We start from the raw sequence: 24,777 nt of genomic DNA on the forward strand, positions 1-24,777 counted from the left end.
CAGTATCAAGGCAGGTACAGCTTATCCTGTGTTAAGTGATTTGATTATTTATGGTGAATCTGTTTATATTAGTTTTTTAAATATTTACTGCGAGGTCCCAGTTCTGACACAATTTATGTGTCAGACTGTGGCTGTAATCTTTGTTCAGTAGGAGACAGAAGAACAAGGCGATCAGAATAAAACAAAGATTTCATCTCTTAATCTAAGGGGGAAAAGCCAGGAACAGCACAATGATCCAGCTGAATAGCAAGTTCATTTGTATACATATAAATATATATTAAATGAAGTCAGACTTAGAATGAAACTCTGACAAACTCCTTGTTTGTCTACAATTTTAACAGCTTGCCAATTAAATCAGTTCACTCTCACTGCCCGTGCTTTGAAAGCAGTGCACAGACACTCACTTCGAAGATGCTCTCCAGCCCCTGCCAGCAGCCGATAGAAAATGTGAAAGGTCCTCTCATCTTTGGCCTGTCTAATCGCTCTTGACTTCTCCAGAAGATCTGAGAACAAAAGTTAAGTCCTGACAAGGAAATCACAAAACTAAAATATGACTCTGTGGTCCCACTAATGAGGAAGCTCCTGTTTTGCCACATGCAGTTTGACTGGAAAGGTTTACCTCTTGCAATTTTTGGTAATCCTTTGTTTCCAGTGGAGGCCTATGAATAAGTTGGGAAACTATCTTTAACTTTTTTTTGTGTTAGAACACACAAATTTCACCTAAAAAATTTGACTTGTGTATTTGATTTCTCACCGTGAATAACAACACATAAAAATGAGGAGTAACAATAACAGTGTTGCTTCTCTATAGCTCAGTGTCCTCGTGTTTATTCTGGGAAATTACATTCTTGTGGCTAAGCCCAAGCTCTGGTGATACATACAACCTTCACTGCTCTCTTATCCCAGTGAGCATCCTCTCCTTTAGCCCTGCTCTGTGTCGTTTTATTTTTAAACATTGATTTATGCCTTTGCTTCTTTAGTCCTTGCAAATAATAAGGATACAGGTTTCAATATTGGCCCCAACAATGTAGCCTGTGACGTCAAAGTTGATTCTGATGAACTTTCCCTGCAAGAAACAAAACACTGTTAAGAGAAATTAAGACATTTGTTGAACTCCGCAGATAATCACGAAGCCTGTGATGCATGAGTGTTTATACGTTATTATGTATATGTGTATTTGCAGCTGTCCTCTCTTTATTTTTTCTCCCTCTGGGCACAGCTGCGTTTTAAGTACCACCTTGTAGGTCCTTGCAGATTACAGAAATGTGGTGAAGAACAAAATGTCTATATTAGGAAATACTAGGTTGACGGGTCAGAAAGAATCTCAGGCATGTGTGCGGTTTCCTGACAGTGATTGTGAGCAAGCGTGCATGAATATTTGTGCCCATCTGTCTTCTGGTATTCACTGCTCTGCATCCCAGACAGAGGGTGATTCACGAGGACCCAGGCTCCATAGTGGTTAATCTTGACCACATGGTTTACTTAGTCACAAAAAAATGTCAAATGTTTAGAGTGAAAATTGTTGCGATTACTGTAACTCATCTCAACATGATCTGAAATAAGCGAATATTAGAAGCATGACATCAGTCCACTTACGAAACAACCTTTTTATTTTTATAAAATCTTCCAAAGTTGCATTAGTCAAACCAAAAAGCCCCAAAAATGTATTAAACAGTTTTGTGCGTTGGATTAGAAGACCGGGACTGCTCTCATCTAGATGGGGGAATATGAAGAAAACTTTGCAGTACTCTGCAAAGGTAAGAATATTCCACCCACCATGCCCGTCAAAATCTCACAAAAACCTCATTCAGAAATGCACCCCTCCCATTTAACCTGACAGAGCCTGAACATGTGTGAATGTGCTCTTTGGTAAATTTTCTGAACAATCTGGATCTAGTAATGTTTACATATTGCTTTCAACACAGTACAAGTCTGTAAAGTCACTGGACCTTTATATACTGTCAAATTGAGAAGCAGTACAGTATTGTGCAAAAGTCTTAAGCCAGAATGTGTAAAATTCTAGCAATATGCAGAGTCAGTTTTGGCATGACTACATTTATTCTTCAACACAACCTCAACTCTCTTAGGCAGCTTCTTTGTAATTTCTATTGCCGTAATTTACTCCTGAAGTTTCAGGAACAGTTCTGCAGGCTTCTTGACTGACATTTAAAGCTCTTGTTGACTAATACAGTTATATTTTGTCTTTTTCTATCCAAGTATGCTTTTACTGCATTGGCACTGTGTTTGGGATTATTGTCATGCTGAAAAATAAAGCCAGTGCCACTTTCCAGACGGTACTGGATGGTGAAACCACAACAGAGCCTCCACTGTGCTTTACAGATGGCTACACACACTCACTGATGTACTTCTCCCTTCACCTCCTCTGTACATGCTGATGGCATTTTTAACCAAAAGCTGCTATTAATATCAAAGTGCCTAAAGATATAATTTGAAATTGTGCAGACTCAACATTGGCTCATCCCACGTGGAGTTAGGTGACTCTTTTATGCTTGAATGATTTACAGGTGAGCGTTAAGTAGCTCAGCAAACAAAAACATTCCTCCTAAATGATCAGGTACAAGGCCTGAAGTCAATGTCAAAAGAAAAACTTTGAAAGACCGTTAGAAAGCCCAGAGAACTATTGCTTGAGACCACTTAGTTGAAGCAAAATAAAAATAAATGACTCAAAATGTTTGCAAAGTGCTGTAACTGATTGAATGAGTACTGTGGCTTGTTCTGACAATCCTGCAGAAATGTTTAAATGACGTCTTGAGGAACACTCATGACCGAGAGTATGTCGGAAAGACCAGAAATGGTTAGTTTTACCTCCAAATAAGAGCAATTTATCTCAGGGGGGGAAAAAGGAAGATTCAAATGTTTGATGTTTTTGCATGAAACATTTTGAATAGATTCTGTAACTAAATATATGTCAAACCTAGAGTGGGATCAAACATTGCATGCTAAAGCTGTTTAACATGAAGACACAATGTTTTTATAACCTCATAACAGACTCAATGTTTTTCCCTTCTGGATATCTGTTCTTGCTCATGTGTTTAAATCTGGAAAATGATCATTTAAACAAGAAATGTGAACTCACAAAGCGAGATGAGTTGTCATTTTTCACTGTCTTGGCATTGCCAAAAGATTCAAGGATGGGGTTGGCTTGCAGGAGCTGGCGTTCCAACTCACCCTGTGGAGAAAGAAAGGGAGGTAAGCCAACTAGCTGTCAAACGTGTGCATTATGCAACTGAATATTTTCTTGTTATCGCTATTTTTTGTGTCTTCCAAAATATCCACAAATTGGCAAGGCAAAATCAAATCTTCTCGAAAAGCAGAGAGAGAAAATGTAGCAAAGTCAATATGCTAAACCAGTCTTTAGACAACCAAGTCCACTCACAAGCTCTTTACCATGACTCTGCTGGCTTTACTTTAGTCAATTGCAGTACAATGTGAATTTTCTCTGGGGAACTCGAAAGGATTTTAGGGGGCCAAAACAACCAAACGGTTTTAGAGAACTTGTGAAACCACAAAGGCACTACAGAGACGGTGTTTCGTCACATATCCCAAAGTGAGTGATTATCTTGGGTTGATGAATGAGATGCTTCCTCCGGCCTTCGCATTCCTCTCGTTGTTATAATATACCCTGTAACGTATGTCTGAAAAGTCTGCCAACACTGTGATAATGATGGCTTCCTCTCAGTTTTGGAAAAAGACATTCCTATGAAACCTTTTACTCCCGGAGAAATGAGATAACCTCCTATATCCAGGGCATGACAGTCCAAAAATAGCCTCTACTGCAAATCAGAGAGTTGTTAAAATCTACTGAGGATATTCCTCTGGACTTTGATAACTCATGGGGAACAGATTAAGTTATGCCTTAACTCTAATTTGCTGCCAAGCTGGCTCTTGTTGTAAGCTGGTCAGTAATGGCCTATAATGGCATATAAAGAAAATATGGGTCCACCTGTAGCCATCTTTTTTCTTAAACTGAAGTTATTATGCTTATTTCAAGAGCCATAATTTCATTCTTGGACTCTAGTAGAGTAGCTTTTCTATTTTACTTTGTCTACCAAACATGATTTCTAGCAAACCACATTCACTAAATTCAGCAGACATCCAACCTGGCCTCTCTCCCCTTTCCATGAGGTCTTGGAACGACATGGATTTTTGCCAGCCAATCAGCAATCAGGCTATGTTACAGATCGTGACTTTAAGGCATCTAAGAGCCCAGCCTAAACCATAACCTCATAGTAAGTGCACTGAAGTTGATTTTTGACATAAAAATGAAAAGTTTTGAAAAAGAAAATCACAAAAAAGAAGGAAAAAAGAACCTCAAACTCATATCTTACAATTAATTAATAAAATTTAGAATTTTCAACTAATTGAATTTATAATTAAATTAATTTTTGACCAATTATTTCAAATAATTTAATTTAATTTTTAATGAAGCCAACTGGGTGGGGCTTCTGCGCTCACAGCTAGAGCCGTGTGCCTGAGATGACCAAATTCAGGACATCCCAGCTCCGTGACATCATACAGAGCCCGGTGTTTGAAAAAAGTGAATAAAACCAAGAGCAGTCAGACGCCTGAGCCTTTGGCTCAAAGCCATTACTTATGAAATTGCTGACCTCGTTAGAAACTATGACCATTCACCACTCGAGCAATCTACTGAAAACAAGGACAAGCACAGTAGGTCTACTTTAAATAGAAAAATGAAACCGACGCAAAGAGAGACAACAGGGAGCCAGCAGCTTACTGTTTAAAGGCGGATACCACATAACTTTAACAGGCACGGCTTGACTCATGACCCATGTTCACTTGCCGCATGTCTCTCCTCATTTCCTGTCTGCATCTTAGCGACATTACCTAATTTAAACAAAATGCCCCACAAAGATATTTCAAAGACAAAGAGGTAATAGTACTTTATCTTATAGCACGGATGGAGGAAGCAAAGAGTAAAACAGAACAAATAAGGTAAATCAAAAAAGATCTGAGCTGGGTGACTGAACAAGAGCAACCTGATCCTCTATCCTATATTCCACAAAAAGCAGTCTCAGTGTTGCAAAAATTATGAGCAGAATGAGACAAATAAGTCAAAATGTGGAAAAAAAAGCATTTCTAGCGGACCATCTTTTAAGCTTGTCGCTCCATATGATACCAAAAAGGAGAAAAAAGGTTTATGAACAAAAATACTGAGCTCGAGTAGAGTTAATACTAAAGTTTAAACCCTCTGAGCAGACATATGGGCGACACATGGAAATATAATATGTGCAAAAACATACAAATATCATGAACTGCTTGAATCTTCATATGCCGCTTCAGTATGCGTGTGCAGTCTGCTACATATGTCTGCCTAATGAGCTGTCTGGAACTGTTCTCCATTCAAGTATCCTGACAGGCATGAGGTTCACTGAGAAAAGCTGGGAGTAACCGATTCCAACCAGTACATACATTCGTCTACAAATGGCATTTCCATTCATATTTCTTACAGAGAGAATTCATATAGTCTCCTCCCTTCAGGTCTGCTTTACCTCTTCACCACCTCCATCTTCACTCCTCTTACAGTCTCCTGTCCTGCTTCATATTTTTGCTCCCCCTCAATCCCTGGCTCTACATTCCTGCGCTCAGAGGTCACTCTAATGCAACGCAGCGGTAAAGCGGCATTAAGGAGGTAAGCGTGGATGGTGTACACTGGCAAGGGAGCACTGAGGCACTTAGTTACAGCTACTCACTCTCTGCGACTGAAAGTATATTAAACAGGCATTTACTCAGATTGCCTTTGCACAAGCGGGTTATTGGACTTCTACGAGGGCCTCTTTTTCTACAGTTATTAGATTTTCTGAAGACAAAGAAACATCAGATATTGGTTTAGGGGGAAAGATAAATAGCTACCAAATAAATCAACCAGAGACAAGGAGAGCCAGAAAATAGTTTTGGAGAAACCACAACAAACAGAAGATGGAATTTGGGAGTTTTCTGTACTTTTCAAACTTATCTGTGACTTAATATTTGAAAATCCATGTGAGGCTGTAACATTCAATCACAACAGTGATCATGCTATTTAAACTACAAACATGCATCACGAAAGGAAAACATGCAGAAATATATATATGCAACATTTACACATTGATATTTGAAATAAAAACATTTGCTCTGACAAAATATGAAAGACGAAGTTTGAGGAGAGATGTTTAGTGTGGCCGTCATCTGATTTTCACACCGCTCTTTGTGAATAAGAACACAAAACTGTGCCAGAAAGGGTTCATTTAAGCTCCCGTAGCACTCAATGAACAGCTTTAACAACAGGTATTTGACTGACAGATGTTTCTAATAAGACCTCTCAGTTTTCCTCAGTTCTAATAAACCCAAACCAACTGATAAAACAAAGTGTTTAATATCGTGAGCCTGCACGCCGGCGGACAGATTCACTTGGTTTCAAATAATCATGTGAAAACACCGAGCCAGCACAAACAAATACCTCATAAAGAAAGAAGCTTAGATTAGTCCGTCATCATCATTACAGAAGTAGCAGAGATTTAGAGAGAAGGGCATGCAAATATACACAAACATAGACAAAACGGACGGCACACTGATTTTGGAAAAAGCTGGAGATACACTTGCCTGTAGTTTGAATGCTTTGGGAGAATCGGGCTGTTTGTTATGGATAAACAAATACAAGTGTTAAAACCTGAAGCTCTTATGTCAGACAAAAGCCATGAGAAAGAGAACACCAGTGCAAACTTTGCCCAACCCTTGAGCAAGAGCTAACATTTTAGGTTAACTTTTACTGAGGTAGGCACTTTAGGATTAGGTAGAACACAACAGCATTAAAAAAGTTTACTTTACAGCTGAGCGCTAAGCTAGTTTCATGTCTCCTGAAGCTAGCTTAGCTTGCAAGAAGATATGGCAACCAAAGTTGACTGCTAGGTGACTGCATTTGTCGTCTGGTGGGAGGCAACATGTCTCCAACACATTACAATCAATCTGAGTCAGTAGTTGCAGAAACTGCAACTTGCTTCTTTGCTTTAGAGGACTAGACTCAGCTGGTTGCAAACTGGTTGTACTCCAACAGAAAAGAAAGGTTGTTGAGTATGTTTGTCATTTTGCAATTAAAGCACCATCCTGCAGCAACTATGTCACTATTTGTGGAGGAATTTCTGAGATTCACATCTATGATGTTGTGCCCAGATTCTGAATGCAAATAGCGTGAATTTCTGTCTATGTACACTACCACTTAATTTTTTGCCAATTTACCACTGACTGTTAATTACTGTGTATTATCACAAACAGATTTCCTGTAATTGCTAAATACACCCAGTTAACATAAACTGACGGCAGGGTGCTTTATTGCCATCTTATTGCTGCTTTATTGCTGTCTTGATCCACCAAAGTAACTTTTTATACAGCAGCTGACTGTACATGTTCACCCCCCAGTGCCCTACATTGAAGCAACCATTTCAAAGGCAGTGAGATCACAAATTTCATTGCACCCAGACACAATTACTTTGGTGCCGCGGTCTCCACTGTTTTCTCTAGTGTGACTGTACCTCACAAATGAACTACTCAGGTGTGTTAATCCACGCAGAAACCACAATATAATGACTTTTCACCTTTTTATGGAGCATTACATGCTAGACTATCATTTGCCTCTGAGTAGAAACCAGCAGAGGTTCATGCAGGTTGGTGGTAACAGCCAAGAAAAGTGTTACACATAAATAACTCAATTACACTTTAGTTTTTGCATGGATTAAATAAATGAGAGTCAGGCTGTTGCCGTTTCCTGATTTGTGCCAAGCTAAACTAATGGGTTGTAAGATAAAATCACTGTATGACAGAAATCAACCTTCTCAAGCTTTCTGACATTTTTTAAAACACAGCAATAATACTTAGAAATAATTCACACAGTGATAAAGCCAGCCAGTTTTTCAATGAAATATGAATTTTAGAGGAGATGGGGCCATGTTTAGTGTAGGAGAAACGTAGGTAGTACGGCTCTCACAGGAATGTTGTGATCTTTGCGTCCTTTGTGTGAGGAGGCAACGTGGGCCAGGTACTGGATGACCTTCTTCGTGTTCTCTGTCTTGCCAGCGCCTGATTCACCTCTGAAAAGAAAGAGTAAAGACAAATACACATGAATAGAGTGAGAAAATGTGAGCCAATACATGACAAGGGAGAAACAAACAGGTTTTGTTTCTGACCTGAATTACAAGGTTTCCCTTGTGAAGCACAGCCACATAACAGGAAATATTATGTATGAGTTGTTCACAGTTTACCAAGGTACAGAAAAAACAACCCTAAAACCTTAACCAAGATAACTTTCACTCATCGTTATTGTGGTTAAGAGTGATTGGATGAACTCCAAGGACACAATTAATAGAAACAAAAAAGAAAACAGAGAGAGTGACTAAACATCAGGCTATCTTGTTGTTTTTGTAAAAATCAATCCATTTGTTTGTCAGTCTGTTTTGCTAGAGAACCCTGTGGTTTGGAGAGCCAGGCTCCAAAGTTTCCAGACCCCACTTTTGGGCTGTCCTTAATGATAGCTGTGTTCAGGCACGGCCATCCGCAACTCCCACAGTCGGGTCCTGGAGCTCAGAAAACCAGGGCCAGCAGTGAAAAGAAGCCAGTGACACTACATCCATCTACATACCAGTGGCTTTAGTCTAACTCACTATTAGCTGTGCACTGCAGTTTTAGCTGCAACACTAGAACTGCACGGGCGAGTCCTCGAGTGCAGTGTACGAACATAGGAATATAGGTCAAACAGGTACTCATCCAAGTGTGGTTTGATGTATTCATTGTTTTACTATGAAGACATGAATCCTCTTTGAATAAGTCTCCCAGAAATCATTCATTGGTTTTCTCGTATATTCTCTCTTTCGCCAAGCATGTGGTTTAAAAGACCTTTGACTTTGGGAACTATTTTTATGTCTAGCCTCTCCTTTTCTCACAGATCTCAGTGCTAGAGAGTCGAACTAGATTCTGAAAACTTAAATGAGAGATTCTTCAAGGTCTCAGTCTTCCTGGATATTCCCTCTCCTGTCCTATGATATGTACCATATGGACATTTTGTAACACAGCGGCTTTTGAATTGGCGCTACCTAAAGATGAATCCAATTAAAAGAACATTTCTGTGGCTTGTTTTCATGCAGTTAGACCCTACTTTTACAGTCAACTCCAATGACTGGAAAACATCATACATAGTTAATGCATGGTTTCTTGCCACATTTGACCATTTATACAACACTATGCATCATTACATACCAGACGCTGACTGCTCACACAAGGCCTGGATCTCTAAATGTTATTCTAAACTATGCACTATATAATTCTGTGCTATGCACTGTTATGCTTAATGGCATGGTGGCCTTTCAACTGAATCAAAGTGATCTATATTACAACAGAGCTGCATAAATGTAGGTCATAAGCAACCTTTTTCATCTGTTTCTTCAGGAGTAATTTTCCTTAGAGCAGGATGAGGAGGAGACATTTCTCTAAACTGGTTGACCATCTAAACCGCAGGTGTCGAACTCCAGGCCTTGAGGGCCGGTGTCCTGCAGGTTTTCGATGTGTCCTTGATCCAACACAGCTGATTTAAATGGCTAAAATACCTCCTCAACATGTCTTGAAGTTCTCCAGAAGCCTGGTAATGAAGTAATCATTTGATTCAGGTGTGTTGATCGAGGGGGAGATCTAAAACCTGCAGGACACCGGCCCTCGAGGCCTGGAATTCGACACCTGATCTAAACTGTGGGGCTAAACTCTTAAAAGGGCGCCTTTTCCCCAACAGGGGGTGCAGTTTTCTGAATTTAGGGCATATTATTGCAACTGCTTCTCATCTGTTCATTGGCAGCATCAAACCCCAAGAAAGACAGTGGCACTTAATTACCCTCTGCCAAAGAAGATGAAGGCCGGCCACCAAACCACACTCATAACTCCCTCGGTATTGGGTAGAGCCGCTGTAAAAGCCCAGCATCCGCAAAAAGCTATTTGAAACCAACTTTTAAATAGAACATGGCAGGATAAAGGGAGCTGGCCAAATGAAGATAAAAAGACACGGGAAAAAAATACTATAAATAATCCTTGTAAAGTACTCATAACTATAAAAGATACTTATATTTAAAGGCATTTCAAGGACAAGCGGTCTTTATATAATGTAACTCTATTAAGGTGAAGCGATATAATCCTTGTCTTGAGACAGTTTCATTTTCCAGTCCATCAAGCTGGTTGAACTCTAGAACCACCTTAAAGACCAGTTCAACCATCTGCCCTAAGAAAGAAATTAAGACAAAAGTAGAAAAGAGAAGTTAAGAGTTGCAGTACTCACGTGCAAAGAATTGATTGGTCCTCACGGTCTGTTCAGAGAAAACAGAAAAAGAAAGAAAGCATCTCTTGTTTAGTCATTCATTTTGACGTACAGAGATAGCATTCAATGGCTAAGCTGTCACATACAATGGAACATAACAGTTTAATAGTTTTCACCAGGCTAATACTGGAGCTGTGAGTACATACACGTACATAAACACAGCTTGCATTTTCCTGAGAATTTCCTGAGAATAACAGGAGAAACATACTGCTCCGTGAACACTGAAGTTTATAAAGGAGGTGTGTTAGGAATGCATTTTTCACCACAGCCAGCAGGGAACTGACATGCTTATCATCAAACAGAAACTCTGGGCTAATTTAGAGACTTAAAAATATGTTTGAAAACACGACATGTTTGGTAATATGGCAGGTTTAATCTTCCAGATGACCAGGCAGCAAATCCAGACTTTTTTAATATGATCTTGTGAAGAGATTTAAAATTTTTAAGAGATGTTAACTAACACTAACAATTAACCCTACAATACCCTTTGTATCATATTTGATACATGAGTTTTTGAGACCTCTATCTCATCAACATGATCAATATTTGCCATGATTTCAAAATGTTATGGACAAAACGCTGCCTAAAATTAACATTGTTGTTAAAAAAAGAAGTTACCAAAAATGCCCAATGTATCAAATGTGATAGAAAAACATATAATAAATATATAATTAAAATATATCATACACAACATGATACAGCAAAAAAAGCGGATTTTGTTATAAGGGTTAATAAAAATCTCATTTGATAGGTTGGGTCTTACAGGGTTACTCATGTTTTTTCAGATATTTTTTCAATTTTCTGACATTTAAGTCATAACCTAACCCTAAACCTAAGCAATGAGTATATGTTATCTTTATATACATTAACTTGTTCTCCCAAGTCTTGACAAATTCAGAAGTTTTTGCCTTTCTCCAAAATACAATTTTTAAAACAACTGAATTTATTGTGAACCTTTCATAGTGTCAAAAACTAAAATGGTTTAGTGAACTACAGAAGCTGAATCTATTTAAACTCAAAACTGATGTACGTTGTATTATTTTTAGCCATTTCACCTAGTTTAAATAATTACTTTAGGTATCTAATAGGGATGGGTATCATTTAGGTTTTATCCGATACCGGTGCCAAATCGGTACTTTTGAAATGGTGCCGGTGCTCAAACGGTGCTCAAACCGGTGCTTAAAGAATGGAGAACACAAACTTTGTCCAAAAACCTCTCATGTTCAGCTGTTTTTTTTGTAAAAAGATAACAATGTTAGCCTTTTCTGCAGCTATGGGTCATATATGGTATCACTCTTGGCTGGAAGCAGTGCTTAAACAATGGAAAAAACACAAACTTTGTCCAAAAACCTCTCATGTTTAACTGTTTTCCACTTCTTCTTTGGTCATTTTAGCCTTTTTGGCCAGGGTGAAGGGAGTATCTGCCATCAAACAAGAAGACAGCCGCATGTAGCTATGATGATGTTTGCTAGTTCACCTTACATGCATTAATGTAATAACGTGGTTAGCCTACTCAACGTAAATCACACAAGAACAACATTAAGCTACTCACGCAGAGAAGAACGGCTGCTGCTGCTGCCATCAAATACGGCGCATTTCTCGGCTTTTAAAAAAACGCTATGCGTCGCCAGGTGTTTCATGAGATTCGAGGTGTTACTTCCTTTGACAGTATCACAGTATCAGCTTAAAGCACTTGTTGCTGCTGAGTTTGCATATTTTGCTGTGAAGTACAGCCAGACTTTTGACCGCTTCGCCTTGGACATTTTTAATCTGTAGCTCTGCGCTAACAGAACGTACGTACCTGGCCCCGCCTACTATCCTCGGAAACGTAAAACGATTGGCTAAAAGTGTATCACAGCTCAGGAAAAAAGTGTATCACAGCTCAGGAAAAAAAAGCACCGAAATAAAGCACCGAAATGTGCGCTGCTTTTCGGTCTGGTTACTACCGTTTATGTCAGAACCGGTGCCATCATGGCACCGGACACCGGTACCCATCCCTAGTATCTAATGTATGTAATGTATCTACTTGAAACATTTATCAGTTTCATAGCATACTACACTTTCTAGGAATCTTCCCTGAGGTTTTCTAAGCTACAGACACCTGGTTTGGTGAAATTGAGGCCTTCGTGACTACAGGCCAAGAAGCATACTTCATCTCAAGAGACTGAGAACAAGAAATGATGAGAAAAGAACTTCAAAAACCGCAGTCATCTCTGAAGAAACAAACAATTTGCAGTTAAAAAATATTTTTCTTGTTGTTTTAAAATGATAGCAAACCATAATTTTTCCTGACACTTATTTAGAGCCTCAAGTACAACTTCAAATATACAAAGATCACTCACCATTCCATTTACTAGTTCACACGAGAGCAGCCACTTAATAAAAACCATGCTCTCTAAGTAGCTGTTTACTGTGACTAATACCTGCAGTCATAACCAGAGGTGGGACCAAGTCATTGTTTTGCAAGTCTCAAGTAAGTCTCAAGTCTTTATCCTCAAGTCTCAAGTCAAGTCTCAAGTAATGTCAGGCAAGTCAGAGTCGAGTCTCAAGTCACTGGTGTAAAAGTCCGAGTCAAGTCACAAGTCTGAAACTTTGAATTTCAAGTCCTTTCGAGTCTTTAAAAAAAAAAACAACGAAAAAATAATGTTGCAGTTATGCTAAATGTAAATGTTAGACCATGTAATTTTAAAATCTGTGTTTTTCTCAACACATGACAAAATAGTGAACTTAGAAAATATACACAAATTGTGAAATTGCACCTCTTTAAAATGCAGCTCAATTAAACCTAGCTCCAAGAATAGTTTTCACCGACAGTTCTGAGATAAGCTGCATGTCATTCTTGGATGCGGTTGTAGGACCGGCTTTAAAATCGCATGACAAAAATATCATACACATTAAAAAAAACTGTATCACCAACGTAGCCTGGACAACATTTGCTAGTTAGATGAAGTCAGCTATCTCATCGTAGCATATTTATATGCATATTTATAATCATACGGTTCTTGGAGTGAGTGCATACACTCATGAAGTTTAGTAACTTCAGGTCACTGCAACAAGCCCAGGTACAGTTTACCGACGGATGGGTGCAGGACCTTGAAATGCACCGTGTAGAACGAAAGACCATCGTACGTATCATAAGTTTACCAGTCTCACAAATCGTCGTCATAAATACACATTCGTTAACCGTTTATTAATAGGACCTTTGAGCTCAACGGTAATTAATTAGTAGTGGAAATAATTTCTGGTAGCATCACAGAAATGTAGCAGTGACAATAATACTGTATGCTGTAATCGTACTGGGCAATTAGTGATACAAAAAACCTGTTTTATCCTGTGAATAAAAGTATATGTTTTTGTCAATGTACCATAATAACAGAAGCGAAACACAATATTGTGTCAGGACAATTCACTATTTATGCACAATAAATAAAGGAGCATAGCGCGACAATTTCTGTTCAGCGCCAGACTTGCTTGTAACCTATATCACCAATTATGTTATGAAAGTGACGTATTAACTACTAAAAAACACTGACCTTTGTGTAAATGCTTGGAGCAGACTAACCTGTGAGCTGGAGGGTTCTGGGACGTTATATTTGACCTTTGAATGGCTGCAATCCAGGCCACCCGTCGCCTCTTTGTTACTTCGGAAACATGAACAATTTCTCTTCAACGAGGTAATCCGATAACAACCGATCTCTTTACCCGTCGGCTTCCCGTGGCTGTCATGCGACCGGCTATTGCAGTTAATAATACAACGGCTTCTTGTGTTTCTTTTTATCGCTGTATAACTGATTTTAATTGAAAGCCTGCGTGCGCTAGTACCGCTTGCCACGAGTTCCCAGAATCCTTTGCGGTTCTACCCGTGAATGACGTCACATTTTCAATCTCTATATAATATGCACGTTAAATTTTGTATTTGGGGTAAAATATCAAGTCTTTTCAAGTAAACCGGTTCAAGTCCAATTCAAGTCCCAAGTCATTGGTGTAAAAGTCCAAGTCAAGTCACAAGTCTTAGAACATTTTTTCAAGTCAAGTCTAAAGTCATAAAATTAATGACTCGAGTCTGACTCGAGTCCAAGTCATGTGACTCGAGTCCACACCTCTGGTCATAACCTAAAACTAAACCTAAAACCATCTGCTTGTGTACCATGTGAAGAATGAAGCCTGACATCATCGCTTTGCCCTTTAGGAGACAGAAAACACAGAAGAAATTACCTCATCACATGTGCCTATGACAAAGGCCAGGGGGTAAAAACGTGCACTGAGCCGAGGAGCAGCTGCAGCATAAGGGTGAATGCCTTACTGCTAACAAAATATCTATAACACACATTTAATGATGACACGGGGACAAAACATGTTATTTTATTCTTATTTATTGTTTTGACATATGACTTGATCAAGGAAGCATCTGAATAAATTATGTTTTTAAAAGTGAAACTGAAAGGAACGTATCACAACTACAAATCAGTGCTGGGGAAACAGCAGCAGGTTTACTGTTAGACATCACAGAGGGTCTGTTTTGCTGTGGCTACATTAGATGCTTGCAGGTAAAGTCCTGTTTTTCTCACATGTTTAAAGTACTCTTGTTGAGTGGTTCTTTTTTATGTGTGAATAAAGCTGGTTCACAAAAACATGGCGATTAACTAAAAGCTCTAATGGATAATTACAGTGGTCTCTCTAAAAGCCATCCGCTCCGCAGAGATGATAGTTCAGCTTAAAGGACTTGGCACAGAAATTTACTCACACCTTGTTGACATGGCTCAGTTTTCACAGGTGGCTCAAACAGTCTTCAAGGTGTTATATTTCCCTAGAGAAATGTCCTTTTGTTGTGTACTAAAGCGGAAACTTCCTTTAAGTGACAAAAAGCAGGTGACAAATGAGTTTGTGCGAGTGTGTTCATGTGAAAACATTAAAAGGGATTCTCTTTTCTCTCCACGGAAAATCAGCTTTGTTTGATTAAAAAAAAAGAATCACGGATGTAAATGTAGGGCAGATAAGATGCAACACAAAGATTCAAGCCTAATGTATGCAAATATAACTGGCATCATCTCCCCTGACAATCAGGCTGCCTTGAGGTGACTTTTGTTGTGATTTGGCGCTATATAAATAAAATTGAATTGAATTGAATTTAAACTCGGGTCAAAGTTTGATAACTCATCCTGCCTGTGTTTTATAGTCTGAGACCTGATGCTCATCTGATTTACCCAATATTGGTTTAAACAGGCCCAAAAGTCCTATCGGACACTCACGCAACAGCACGTAACCCCTCATGAAAATTAAAACCAAACACATACTAACTACACAGCTTCTGAACAACATCAGGTGTTTACAGGTTTAAACAGGGGAGGCGCATGACCTCATGTTTCTGAAATTAACACCTGATGGCAATTCGAACAGAACAATCCCAAAAAATTCAGCGTGATTTTGGATTTTTGTGTTTAAATGATGCATACAGTACAACTGTGACAAGCCCAAATGGCAGTTTATGACCTAAACACCATGTGCCGGGTTAGTTCCCAGAAACATAGGTTCTGATACACAGAAATTATGTTTTGTTCTTCTGGCAGCAGCTTGTCAGTAGTCAGCAGTGTTGGTCAAGTTACTTGAAAAAAGTAAACAGTAACTAATTACTTATTACTTCCCCCAAAAAGTAATCCCATTACTTTACTGATTACTTATTTTCAAAAGTAATTAATTACTTACTTAGTTTTTAAAAACACGATTTACAACCTGAATAGGTGATAAAGCGATAGATCTTTCAGCCCAATTCTACTTTTTCTACATAATCCATCATACAAAATGTAATCAAATGGAAAAGTCTCTTTTTAAAACTTGTTTTATTAGTTTTAATCTTTTAACTTTATGCATCAAGCAAAAATTAAATTATCTGCAACATTCTCTGACTGGAAGAAATTTGTTTAACATTTGAACCTATTTTCTGCACATTCCAGCACATAAAATATTTTTTGTGTTTACACTCACTCTTTCAAATAAATGCAAGTGAAACACAGCAGAAAATAAATAAAATAAAAAACTAGCGGCCCTGTTGCTCTATTTTCACCTGTAAAGCAGGAGTAGGGTAGGCGGAGGTTTGCCCTGGTGCAGGTGTGCCGCAGCGGTCAGTTGAAGAATCCGCGAGTTTCTCTGTGAATTTCACATTACGTCGTAGCGCACTCGGTGCTTGCTCGGAAGTTTAGGGTTTTTTTTCGCTGTAAAAATAAGTTTTCTTCCCACGCAGTGAACAGCGGACACTAATGTTTTTGTCATTTTTTACGTAATCAAACTCAAAGTAAGGTCAGTACTTCCACGCTTTAAACGCTGCACGCTCAACCTCTCCTACAATCGATTTATGATCCATTGTTGATCTGCACACAGCTGTTTCCACGAACGTCGCACTCGCTTACGTCATTGTCATGAGACACTCTCGCACTGTTTTTGCAATAGTAATCCCTTACTTTACTCATTACTTGAAAAAAGTAATCGGATTACCGTAGTTAATTCAGTTACAAGTAACGCGTTACTGCCCATCTCTGGTAGTCAGTAGTAATACAATCAGACCCGGATATTTTAAGATATTGCTGTATGTGTCTGCTAACGTTACAAAAAGAAAAAGAATAAAGCAAACTCTGCAAGTGTCAACTGATGTGATCCAACACAAAAAGGCAGACAGGCTTTTTTTCTGCACTGTGTCTTTATAAGGTAACAGATGGGGCTGATGGAAGTGGTGTTTAGATGTGTGAGTGTGTTTGTGGACAAGCAACATATACACAAGCTATCAGTTCTGTCAGATGGAAAGGGGATAAAAATAACGAATTTTGTTTGTACTGGAAAAAACAGGGATTGGCAGACACACACAAACACACACAACCTTGGACTTCCACTGGAGTCGCAGTCACTTCATTCTCTGCTTATCAGACATCTATTTACCCATCACACCTTTGATGCTCTCCTGTGATTTTTATCCAGCCATGTATTTTTCAGTCAACATCCTACACCTTTCAGCTTTTCCACTGATTGACAATCATTCCTTTAATCTAGTGTCCTCTTTCTGATTTCTTTCCCCTGTGAGGCCACACAAAATAAAGGTAACACTGACTTCACCTGCCAGAGGGGAGTTTTGCACAAAGCCTCATGTTCAAGCACACAGTGATCCATCAAGTAGAGAGTATGCAACAATATATCTGCTGCATTAACGATGGTATAACAATACGGCTACTCAGTGACACTAGATACATTTTGTGTGTATCACCATTATTATTCACTTTTAGTGTCAGTTATATTTATTAGCCATCTCTCACAGGCCACCGTTTTCCTGTCAAGAAACCAGCAAAACTGTATTTAGAAAACTTTTAAAACAATATTTATTTGGTCTGAATTTTTGATAACAGTTAGAAATTGTTAAGATGAGCCTGGATTGATCTTAAGGAGTTGTTTTTGTTGTTTGGATTTGTTTTAGGTTTTAGGGCGCACCGTCAAAATCTAAAAATGTGTGACCCCAGGAAGAACAGCTGCTGGACTGCTGCAGCTAATGGGGATCTTAATAAACTAAACTAAACTGCTCACCTTGTCCAACTAATCTGGTAAGTGCCTAGACTCCTGGAAGTCTAACGAGTGATAAAGCTTGCATGTAGTGCTGGTGTGTTGATAATTTTATCTATATTTCCATTGTTTATCCACCTCTAGTGCAGAATCAAACTACAATTGGAGAATGTCCCTCTAAAACGTGTGCCTCAATGCTGTAACCAGCACATTTCAAAAGGTGAAACTTTTACTTTGAAGTTGAACATTCTGTGTTCTTCTGCTCATAATGTAGTCTGCAGTCAAGTTGGTGTTTTCCATGCAAACTACAGGATACAATGTGTCAACGACCAAAGCAATCACAAGGAGGTTTCCACTGAACCACTGTATACCTCTTTGCAACCAATTTTCACCTTCGACTGCCAGTAACCATTCTCTAACCAGGTGAGGAAGTATGCCTTGTAACCTAGCAACTGGTAGTTGCCAGATATTCGCTGACTGCTGTCTAGGCCTGTGCGAGTTTGGGCTGCACTGAGTGTTAAGACTGCATGTAGTAAACTGTTAGAAAGATTATGTGTCACAGTTCTGGGTCAGTTTGACCCAGTATTTTGAGTTACGTTTTGGTGTGTTTTTGGCATCATGGATTGTTTTCTTATTCTCTTGTGGTGCTCTTGTTGGTGATGATGATGATTATTATTATGAATCTATGTTTCAGTTATTCTTGTTTCGGGATTAGTTCTTACGTTTTGTGCTCCCATGTTTAGTCTGGTCTAGTCTGTCTCTCAGTGTCATGTCTGCGGCTTTGTTTAATGGTTTCTTGTTTCCTGTTTTATTGTGAAAGTCTATGTCTTATGTTAGTGTGTGCAGCTTTGCTCCCCATGTCTCGTTAGTCCAATCCCTCCCAGCTGTGTCTTCCTCCTGTTGCCCATTCCCTGATTAGCAACCTGTGTATATAAGCCCTGTGTTTTCCCATGCTCAGTGTCGCGTCGTACCATTAGATTATGCCTGTGTGTTTCTTCATGTTTTGTTTTCATGCCTGCAATAAAGCTTTGGTTTTGAGTTGCATTCTGTCTTCGAGTCCTGCATTTGGATCCTCATCCCTGTCTGCCCGCACACAGAGCCCTGACATTATGTGCATACTGTTTAGTAGTCTATTTGTTATAACGTATGTTCATTGTTTCACTGTAAATGACATTTTTGCGCTTTTGTTACATTTTTGTTGTGGTCTTCTATAAAAATCAGTTTACTGTGACCTGTGCTATCTGAATGAATTAGTGGGTTCATTCACCCTGCCTCTGCTGCCACCTTGGCCTTCTTGGCAGCTCCTGTTTCCTAAATCACCACAGCAACCAACAGCAGGGTCATATTTACCCAGGATGCCATGCTGGCTAGGCGTAGGTGGACCAGTCAAACTGAACATGCGCTTCCTTTCCAGTAGCTCATTACTGTCTCACTAAATCTTCACCCCCTTTGTGCTTCATTTTCTCTCGGTTGCTCTCATTTCCCCTTTTACCCCCCACGAATGCGGCAAAGCCAGATCACTCACACCACAAAAGAGGGGGGAACTTGCTGGAGACAAAATCACTTTTTCACAGTAACAGATGTTTTTCATTTAAACACCTCATCAACTTAGCTTTTAGTTTCTTTAGTTATTTCCTCCACCACAACTCAAAGGTCATTAGTTGATGTTAATGTGAGTCGGAAATAAAAACGGCTGTTCATTCAGCTCAGCTAAGGTAAATAACGAGTCAAAAAAAGCTGATTTTTATCAGTATTACTACAATGACATATGGTAGTTTACTGAGAGGTGGAACGCTTCAATACAAAGGTAGAAAGAAGAAAGCTAGAAAAACAAATGCTTGACCGCACTATAAAAAATTTATTGTTGTTTTCACGCACACAATGAAACATTTCTTAAGACTATTTTGCACTCCAGTTAATTTAAATATGTCCACAGTGCAAACTGAGGACATATAATGCTGGCACTTGTATGCAAGAATGTCCCTTAACGTTCCTGTCTTGCACAGCAGGGTTTCCCTTTGCTGCTAATAATTTATCCCCCATGAGGATTAAACAAACCCTCATTCCACACATTCCAAAGCTTTGCCCCCCTTTCCCCCCGTCTCCACAAAAGCCTCAGTCATTATCATAACCCCCCTATTATCAACCTTATTTAACCCTATGCAGCCTTAGCGCTCCTCTCCTGGGTCAAGTTTTCAGTTCAGTTTTCAAACTGTGAAATATTTTTTTTGACCCCATGTTACTTTGGTTAAAAGATTAAAAGAGTCAAATATCTTTTGTTCTCATAGCTCCATAACAGCCCTGCTTGGAACACATAAAACATTATATAACCTTAAAAAAAACCCTTGCAGTCATCACCTAAAATGATGACTTGTAGTTCGAATGAAAAGATAAACAATGAGACTCTCGTTTAAAGCTGTGAGTGAAATGGGTTTTCTTAAAATACTGGGAAGCCATGAGCATTACTCCGAGGGCAGAAGAAAATTTCTCATTTAAACTCCAATCTTCTCACCGCAGCCACCAAAAACACTCCACATCCCAAGCTGAAACCAGACCTTAGTGTACAAAAACATTCTTAGTGCAAGAATCATAATTGTGCCCATTTATTGTCAATGGTCCTCAGCATTGTGGCTTCAGTCCAATGCAGCTCAAGTCTAAATCAACATAATGTGCTTACAACTGCTGCAAGCTGATGTTTTACGTTTATGCACATGAATCAGACAGCTATCAAACACTGCACACTTGTGTTCATTTTCAATAATCCAATACTTGCGGTCATCACGTTGACAAAACAGGAAAAGTTGACACCTCTTTGCACTCAATGCTTTCACACGCATTTTGACACAAATCACAACTTTCTGGTTATGAATAAAAAGCAACGGAAAGAGTATTAAAACAGGGGGTCTTTGCAATTGGATGTAACACATTTTTTCCACCCTGAAGCACAAGCTCCCACAATTTGCTTCATAAAAGAAGTCGTAAAACGCAACTGCACACAGTGAAAATCATAGCACCATGGCAACCACTTCACACACATTAGAAATCCTGAGTGACGGCCAGTGAGCTGCTCTCTCATAAACTGTTATATGTTGTGGGGATTACTCATGCACACTCAACTCCCTGCTCACAACACAGATATGAAGGTAATATAAAAATGGAGCTCTGATTACTCATAAAGGAGCAGAGAGAGAATCCAGAGCTACTTGAAACAAAAGAAAGGCTCTGGCTGTGTGTGTGTGTGTGTGTGGGAGAGAGAGTGAGCGCTCATTCACATTCCCAGACAGTGGAAGTAGCAAACAGTCAGTGTGATCTGGGTAGTGTCTGTGGGTACCTGCAGTGTGTAACTGTCACTTGGAAGCTTCCTAACGATTATGAGAAGCACACTTAACACAGTTAAGTAGATGATTAAGGAAGAGTAATATGTAATGTGCCACATCCTCAAACAGCAACTTCGATAAAACAGACACATTTAGACATTATATATTATCTAAAAGGCAGTTAAGGTAGTAAAAACACTCACTTAACACAATCTCTGGTGTGGAATGGAGTAAAGAAGAAAAAAGAAAGAAAAAACCCCCCACACTAGGCCACAAAGACAAGCCAAGAAAATACATGAAATCATCAGGGTTACGTTATCACATATTCCCTCTAAACGTGTGTTTGGACAGAAAGCGAAGTGAATGTTCGTTTTGAGCCAAAAAGAGCGCCGAACCTTTTTGAAGTCTGTGTGGATTGATCCAAGACAACCAATAAACCAAATGTACAAATGTTAGCTATAAAGTAGCTAGAGACAGACGCACCAACAGTGTGTTTGTGTGTGAAGGAGAACTGGACTGTGTTCAGGGCACTTTAGACTCTGGCTTATATCAAATTATAAGGTTTTTCCATCTTAATTCCTTTTATTTCTGTATACATGTCAAGCATTTAATTTTATATTTTTATGTTTAATGGTTTAATTTGAATGTTTAGTGCAGCAGTTTTCACCTCAACTTTGTGCAAATGTTCACCTACTCTTTTTTTAACATAATGACAAAACTTAAGAGCACAGAACAATAAGATAGGAAGTAAACACAAGATTTAATCCCGACTTCCTCAAGATTTAAAGGAATTATAAGAATTTCTTCACCAAATGCTCACTTTACTGTTACAACTGTTCAACTGTTCGTTAATATAAATATCTAATCAACCAAACAACTCAATGTATTTAGGCATGAAGAAATGGTCAACACATCTAGTTAAAGTTCAAATCCAGCATGGTGAAGGGACTTTGAATGTGGCGTGGTTGTTGGAGCCGGATGGCCTGGCCTGAGTACTTGAGAAACTGCTGACCTACTGAGATTTTTCCACTTAACCATTTCTAGGGTTTCTAGAGAAAACACCTTGTTTTTGCCAGAAGTCAAAAGAGAATGTACAGACCGCTTTGAATTGATAAGAAGGCAACAGTAACTCAAACATTCACTGGTTACAACCAAGGTAACAGAAGAGCATCTCTGAATACACCTTGAGCTTTGGAGCAGATGGACCACAGCAGCAGAAGACCACACTAGGTGCTGCTCCTGTCAGCTAATAACAAGAAACTGAGGCTATAATTCAAGAGGCTCACCAAAAGTGGACAACAGAAGGTTGGAAAAACATTCCCTGGTATGATGCAACATTCAGATGGTAAATGAAAAGCATGTTGTTGCCAAATGCGGCCTAAACGGCCTTGTATCAACTGTTTAGGCTGGTGGTAGCTATAATGGTGTTGGGGATATTTTCCTGGTACACTTTCCACCCCTTAGTATCAACTGAGCATTGTTTAGACTCACAAATCTATCCGAGTATTGCTGCTTACTGTGTTCCTCCCTTTATGACTACATTGTCATAAAGGGATGGTTGATGCAGTGTATCCATCTGACGGCTGCTTCAAACAGGATAACACAACAAATCATGTCACCAAGCTCAAAGCACAACAAACTGGTTTGTTAAACACGAGACTGAGTTCACTGCACACAAATGGCTGACAAAACTGCAGCAGCTGTGATGCTACCATATCATGGACCAAAATTTCAGAGGAATGATTCCTCTGAATTCTGGCATATTCCTATTTCACAAGCAAATAAGGCAGTACTAGTACCCAGTACAATAAGTGCAATAAGTAGTACTAGTACACAGTACAATCAAGATATACCTAACAAAGTGTCCGTTGAGTGTTTATTGACAGCATTGTTTCCCTGGATGGGTATAGAGCAGAGTAAGCTGCAGTGAATGGATGATGGTTTAACAACATCCCACTAACGTTGTTAAGACATTGATGTAGTAAAATTGTGAGCTCTGTTACTATTTGGCATAAAACCAAATTGTTAACAGGCACTGAAAAGCTTTATGACTCTCAGCTAAGGACAAAAAATGCAACATTTAAAGACATTCCAGCTTATATTTGAGCTACTGTCGTTCGTAGGACGTTCGTTTGTACTGTTCGTTTCTTTACATATGGCCATTTGTAACTGCTGAGTGACTAAACAGCTCAAGTGCATTTCTCAATGTAATGCTGTTGAACCAGCTGCCAGTTAGGCATTCACAAGAACAGAAGGGCAGAAAGCCCCATCGAGATGCCAAGCCCTTTGCAAGTAACAGTCAGTGTGAGAGTGTGTGTCCTGGAATTTGATTGCTCCTGGGGCCTCTTGATTCCAGCACTGGGGCCTCTTGGGTGTGGAACAGGCGTTGTTTTTAGCAGGCTGGTGGTGCAACAGAGGTGGCATTAAAGGGAAATGAGGCCTGCTTTCCTACTCGGAAACTGATGTGCTCCATCATCAACTAAACACAATAATCAAACCCTTCTCCATGCCAGGAAAAAACAATTTAAAATGTGCCAGTGAGACGCATCATTTTCACACCATCAACAAATGAACAAAAGGGTGGAGACTATACTAGATCCCATTGACAGTCACAGGACATTCCCCTGTGCATCTGGCATAGGCGAATACTTCCCATGAGAGGGAAGAGAGTAGTAAGAAAGAGGAGGGTGTGATGCGACGCGACCAGATAGCAGAATGAAGAGGAGGAAACTGAGATAGGAGGCAGACAGAAAGAAAACAGTACTGAAACGGGAGCTTTCCAGCTTTAAATACTGACTCGCTTGTAAACGAAATCCTAAGGATGTTTCTGTGTCACTCGTGGGATAGTGATGACAGTTGGCAGCTGAGATCACAGACAGAAATAGATTGTCTCCACCCTCTTGGAAATAACACCAGTGTGTGAGGGACCACCTGGGAGTGGCAGAGGAGGTGGTTTTATCATCATTTACACCTTCAGCTTCCCTTTCTGGAGCATGTTAGGCTTTCCTCTCTCTCTCTCTCCATATCTTTCTTTCTCACACACATTTTAAACCACAAGGATGAATTTTTATTTTTTATAAAATGCTAAATCTGACCCTTTTCACCATTACCTTTGGCATTTTTCCCTTATTAGACATACATATAGTTAGGAGTGTGAGGACACAATGGGAAAGAGTGGAGTATGTAACTACATTTGGGATACCGGCTGATAAGAAGTGTATTCAACTGTCTTTGGCATGAAAGGAGGAATTTGGATTTTCACAACAGCCACAGTTTTAAGATGAGACAAAGCTGCAGCTAACAATTAGGGCTGCTCAATTAATCGATTTTAATCACGATTACGATCTGGGCTTTCAACGATCATTAAAAATGACTGAGCCGATTATTAGCCCCTCCCTCCCTCGTGCTTTACTCTCGCGCTGCTTCGTGTGGTAAATCGAGCGCACCTCTCTGCATTTCGAACACGCATCACAACAATTAAGAGGACCCGAGGAAAGCTCGGAAAGCTAAGCAGAAGTTATTTGGACAGGAGAGTGACTGCCGTTGGTTGAAAAG

At 39.4% G+C, this 24,777-nt stretch overlaps 1 protein-coding gene across 2 annotated transcripts in view; it reads right to left on the reverse strand.

The window, feature by feature from the left end:
• Window positions 1–24,777, reverse strand: part of LOC146633254 (myosin-10-like) — a 68,930-nt gene that overhangs the window by 20,129 nt on the left and 24,024 nt on the right. For both annotated transcript variants that reach the window (XM_085351418.1, XM_085351419.1), the window contains exons 4-9: window positions 10,328–10,355; window positions 8,000–8,102; window positions 6,622–6,651; window positions 3,098–3,190; window positions 1,003–1,066; window positions 405–503 (exon numbers count right to left, since the gene is read on the reverse strand). In XM_085351418.1, coding sequence (XP_085207544.1) covers window positions 405–503; window positions 1,003–1,066; window positions 3,098–3,190; window positions 6,622–6,651; window positions 8,000–8,102; window positions 10,328–10,355 — 417 coding nt within the window. The remainder of the gene's footprint in view (window positions 1–404; window positions 504–1,002; window positions 1,067–3,097; window positions 3,191–6,621; window positions 6,652–7,999; window positions 8,103–10,327; window positions 10,356–24,777) is intronic.

Source organism: Diplotaxodon limnothrissa, linkage group LG4, assembly GCF_057381915.1.
Source record: "Diplotaxodon limnothrissa isolate DT_005_m linkage group LG4, D_limnothrissa_male_GT1.1, whole genome shotgun sequence".
Classification (NCBI taxonomy): domain Eukaryota; kingdom Metazoa; phylum Chordata; class Actinopteri; order Cichliformes; family Cichlidae; genus Diplotaxodon; species Diplotaxodon limnothrissa.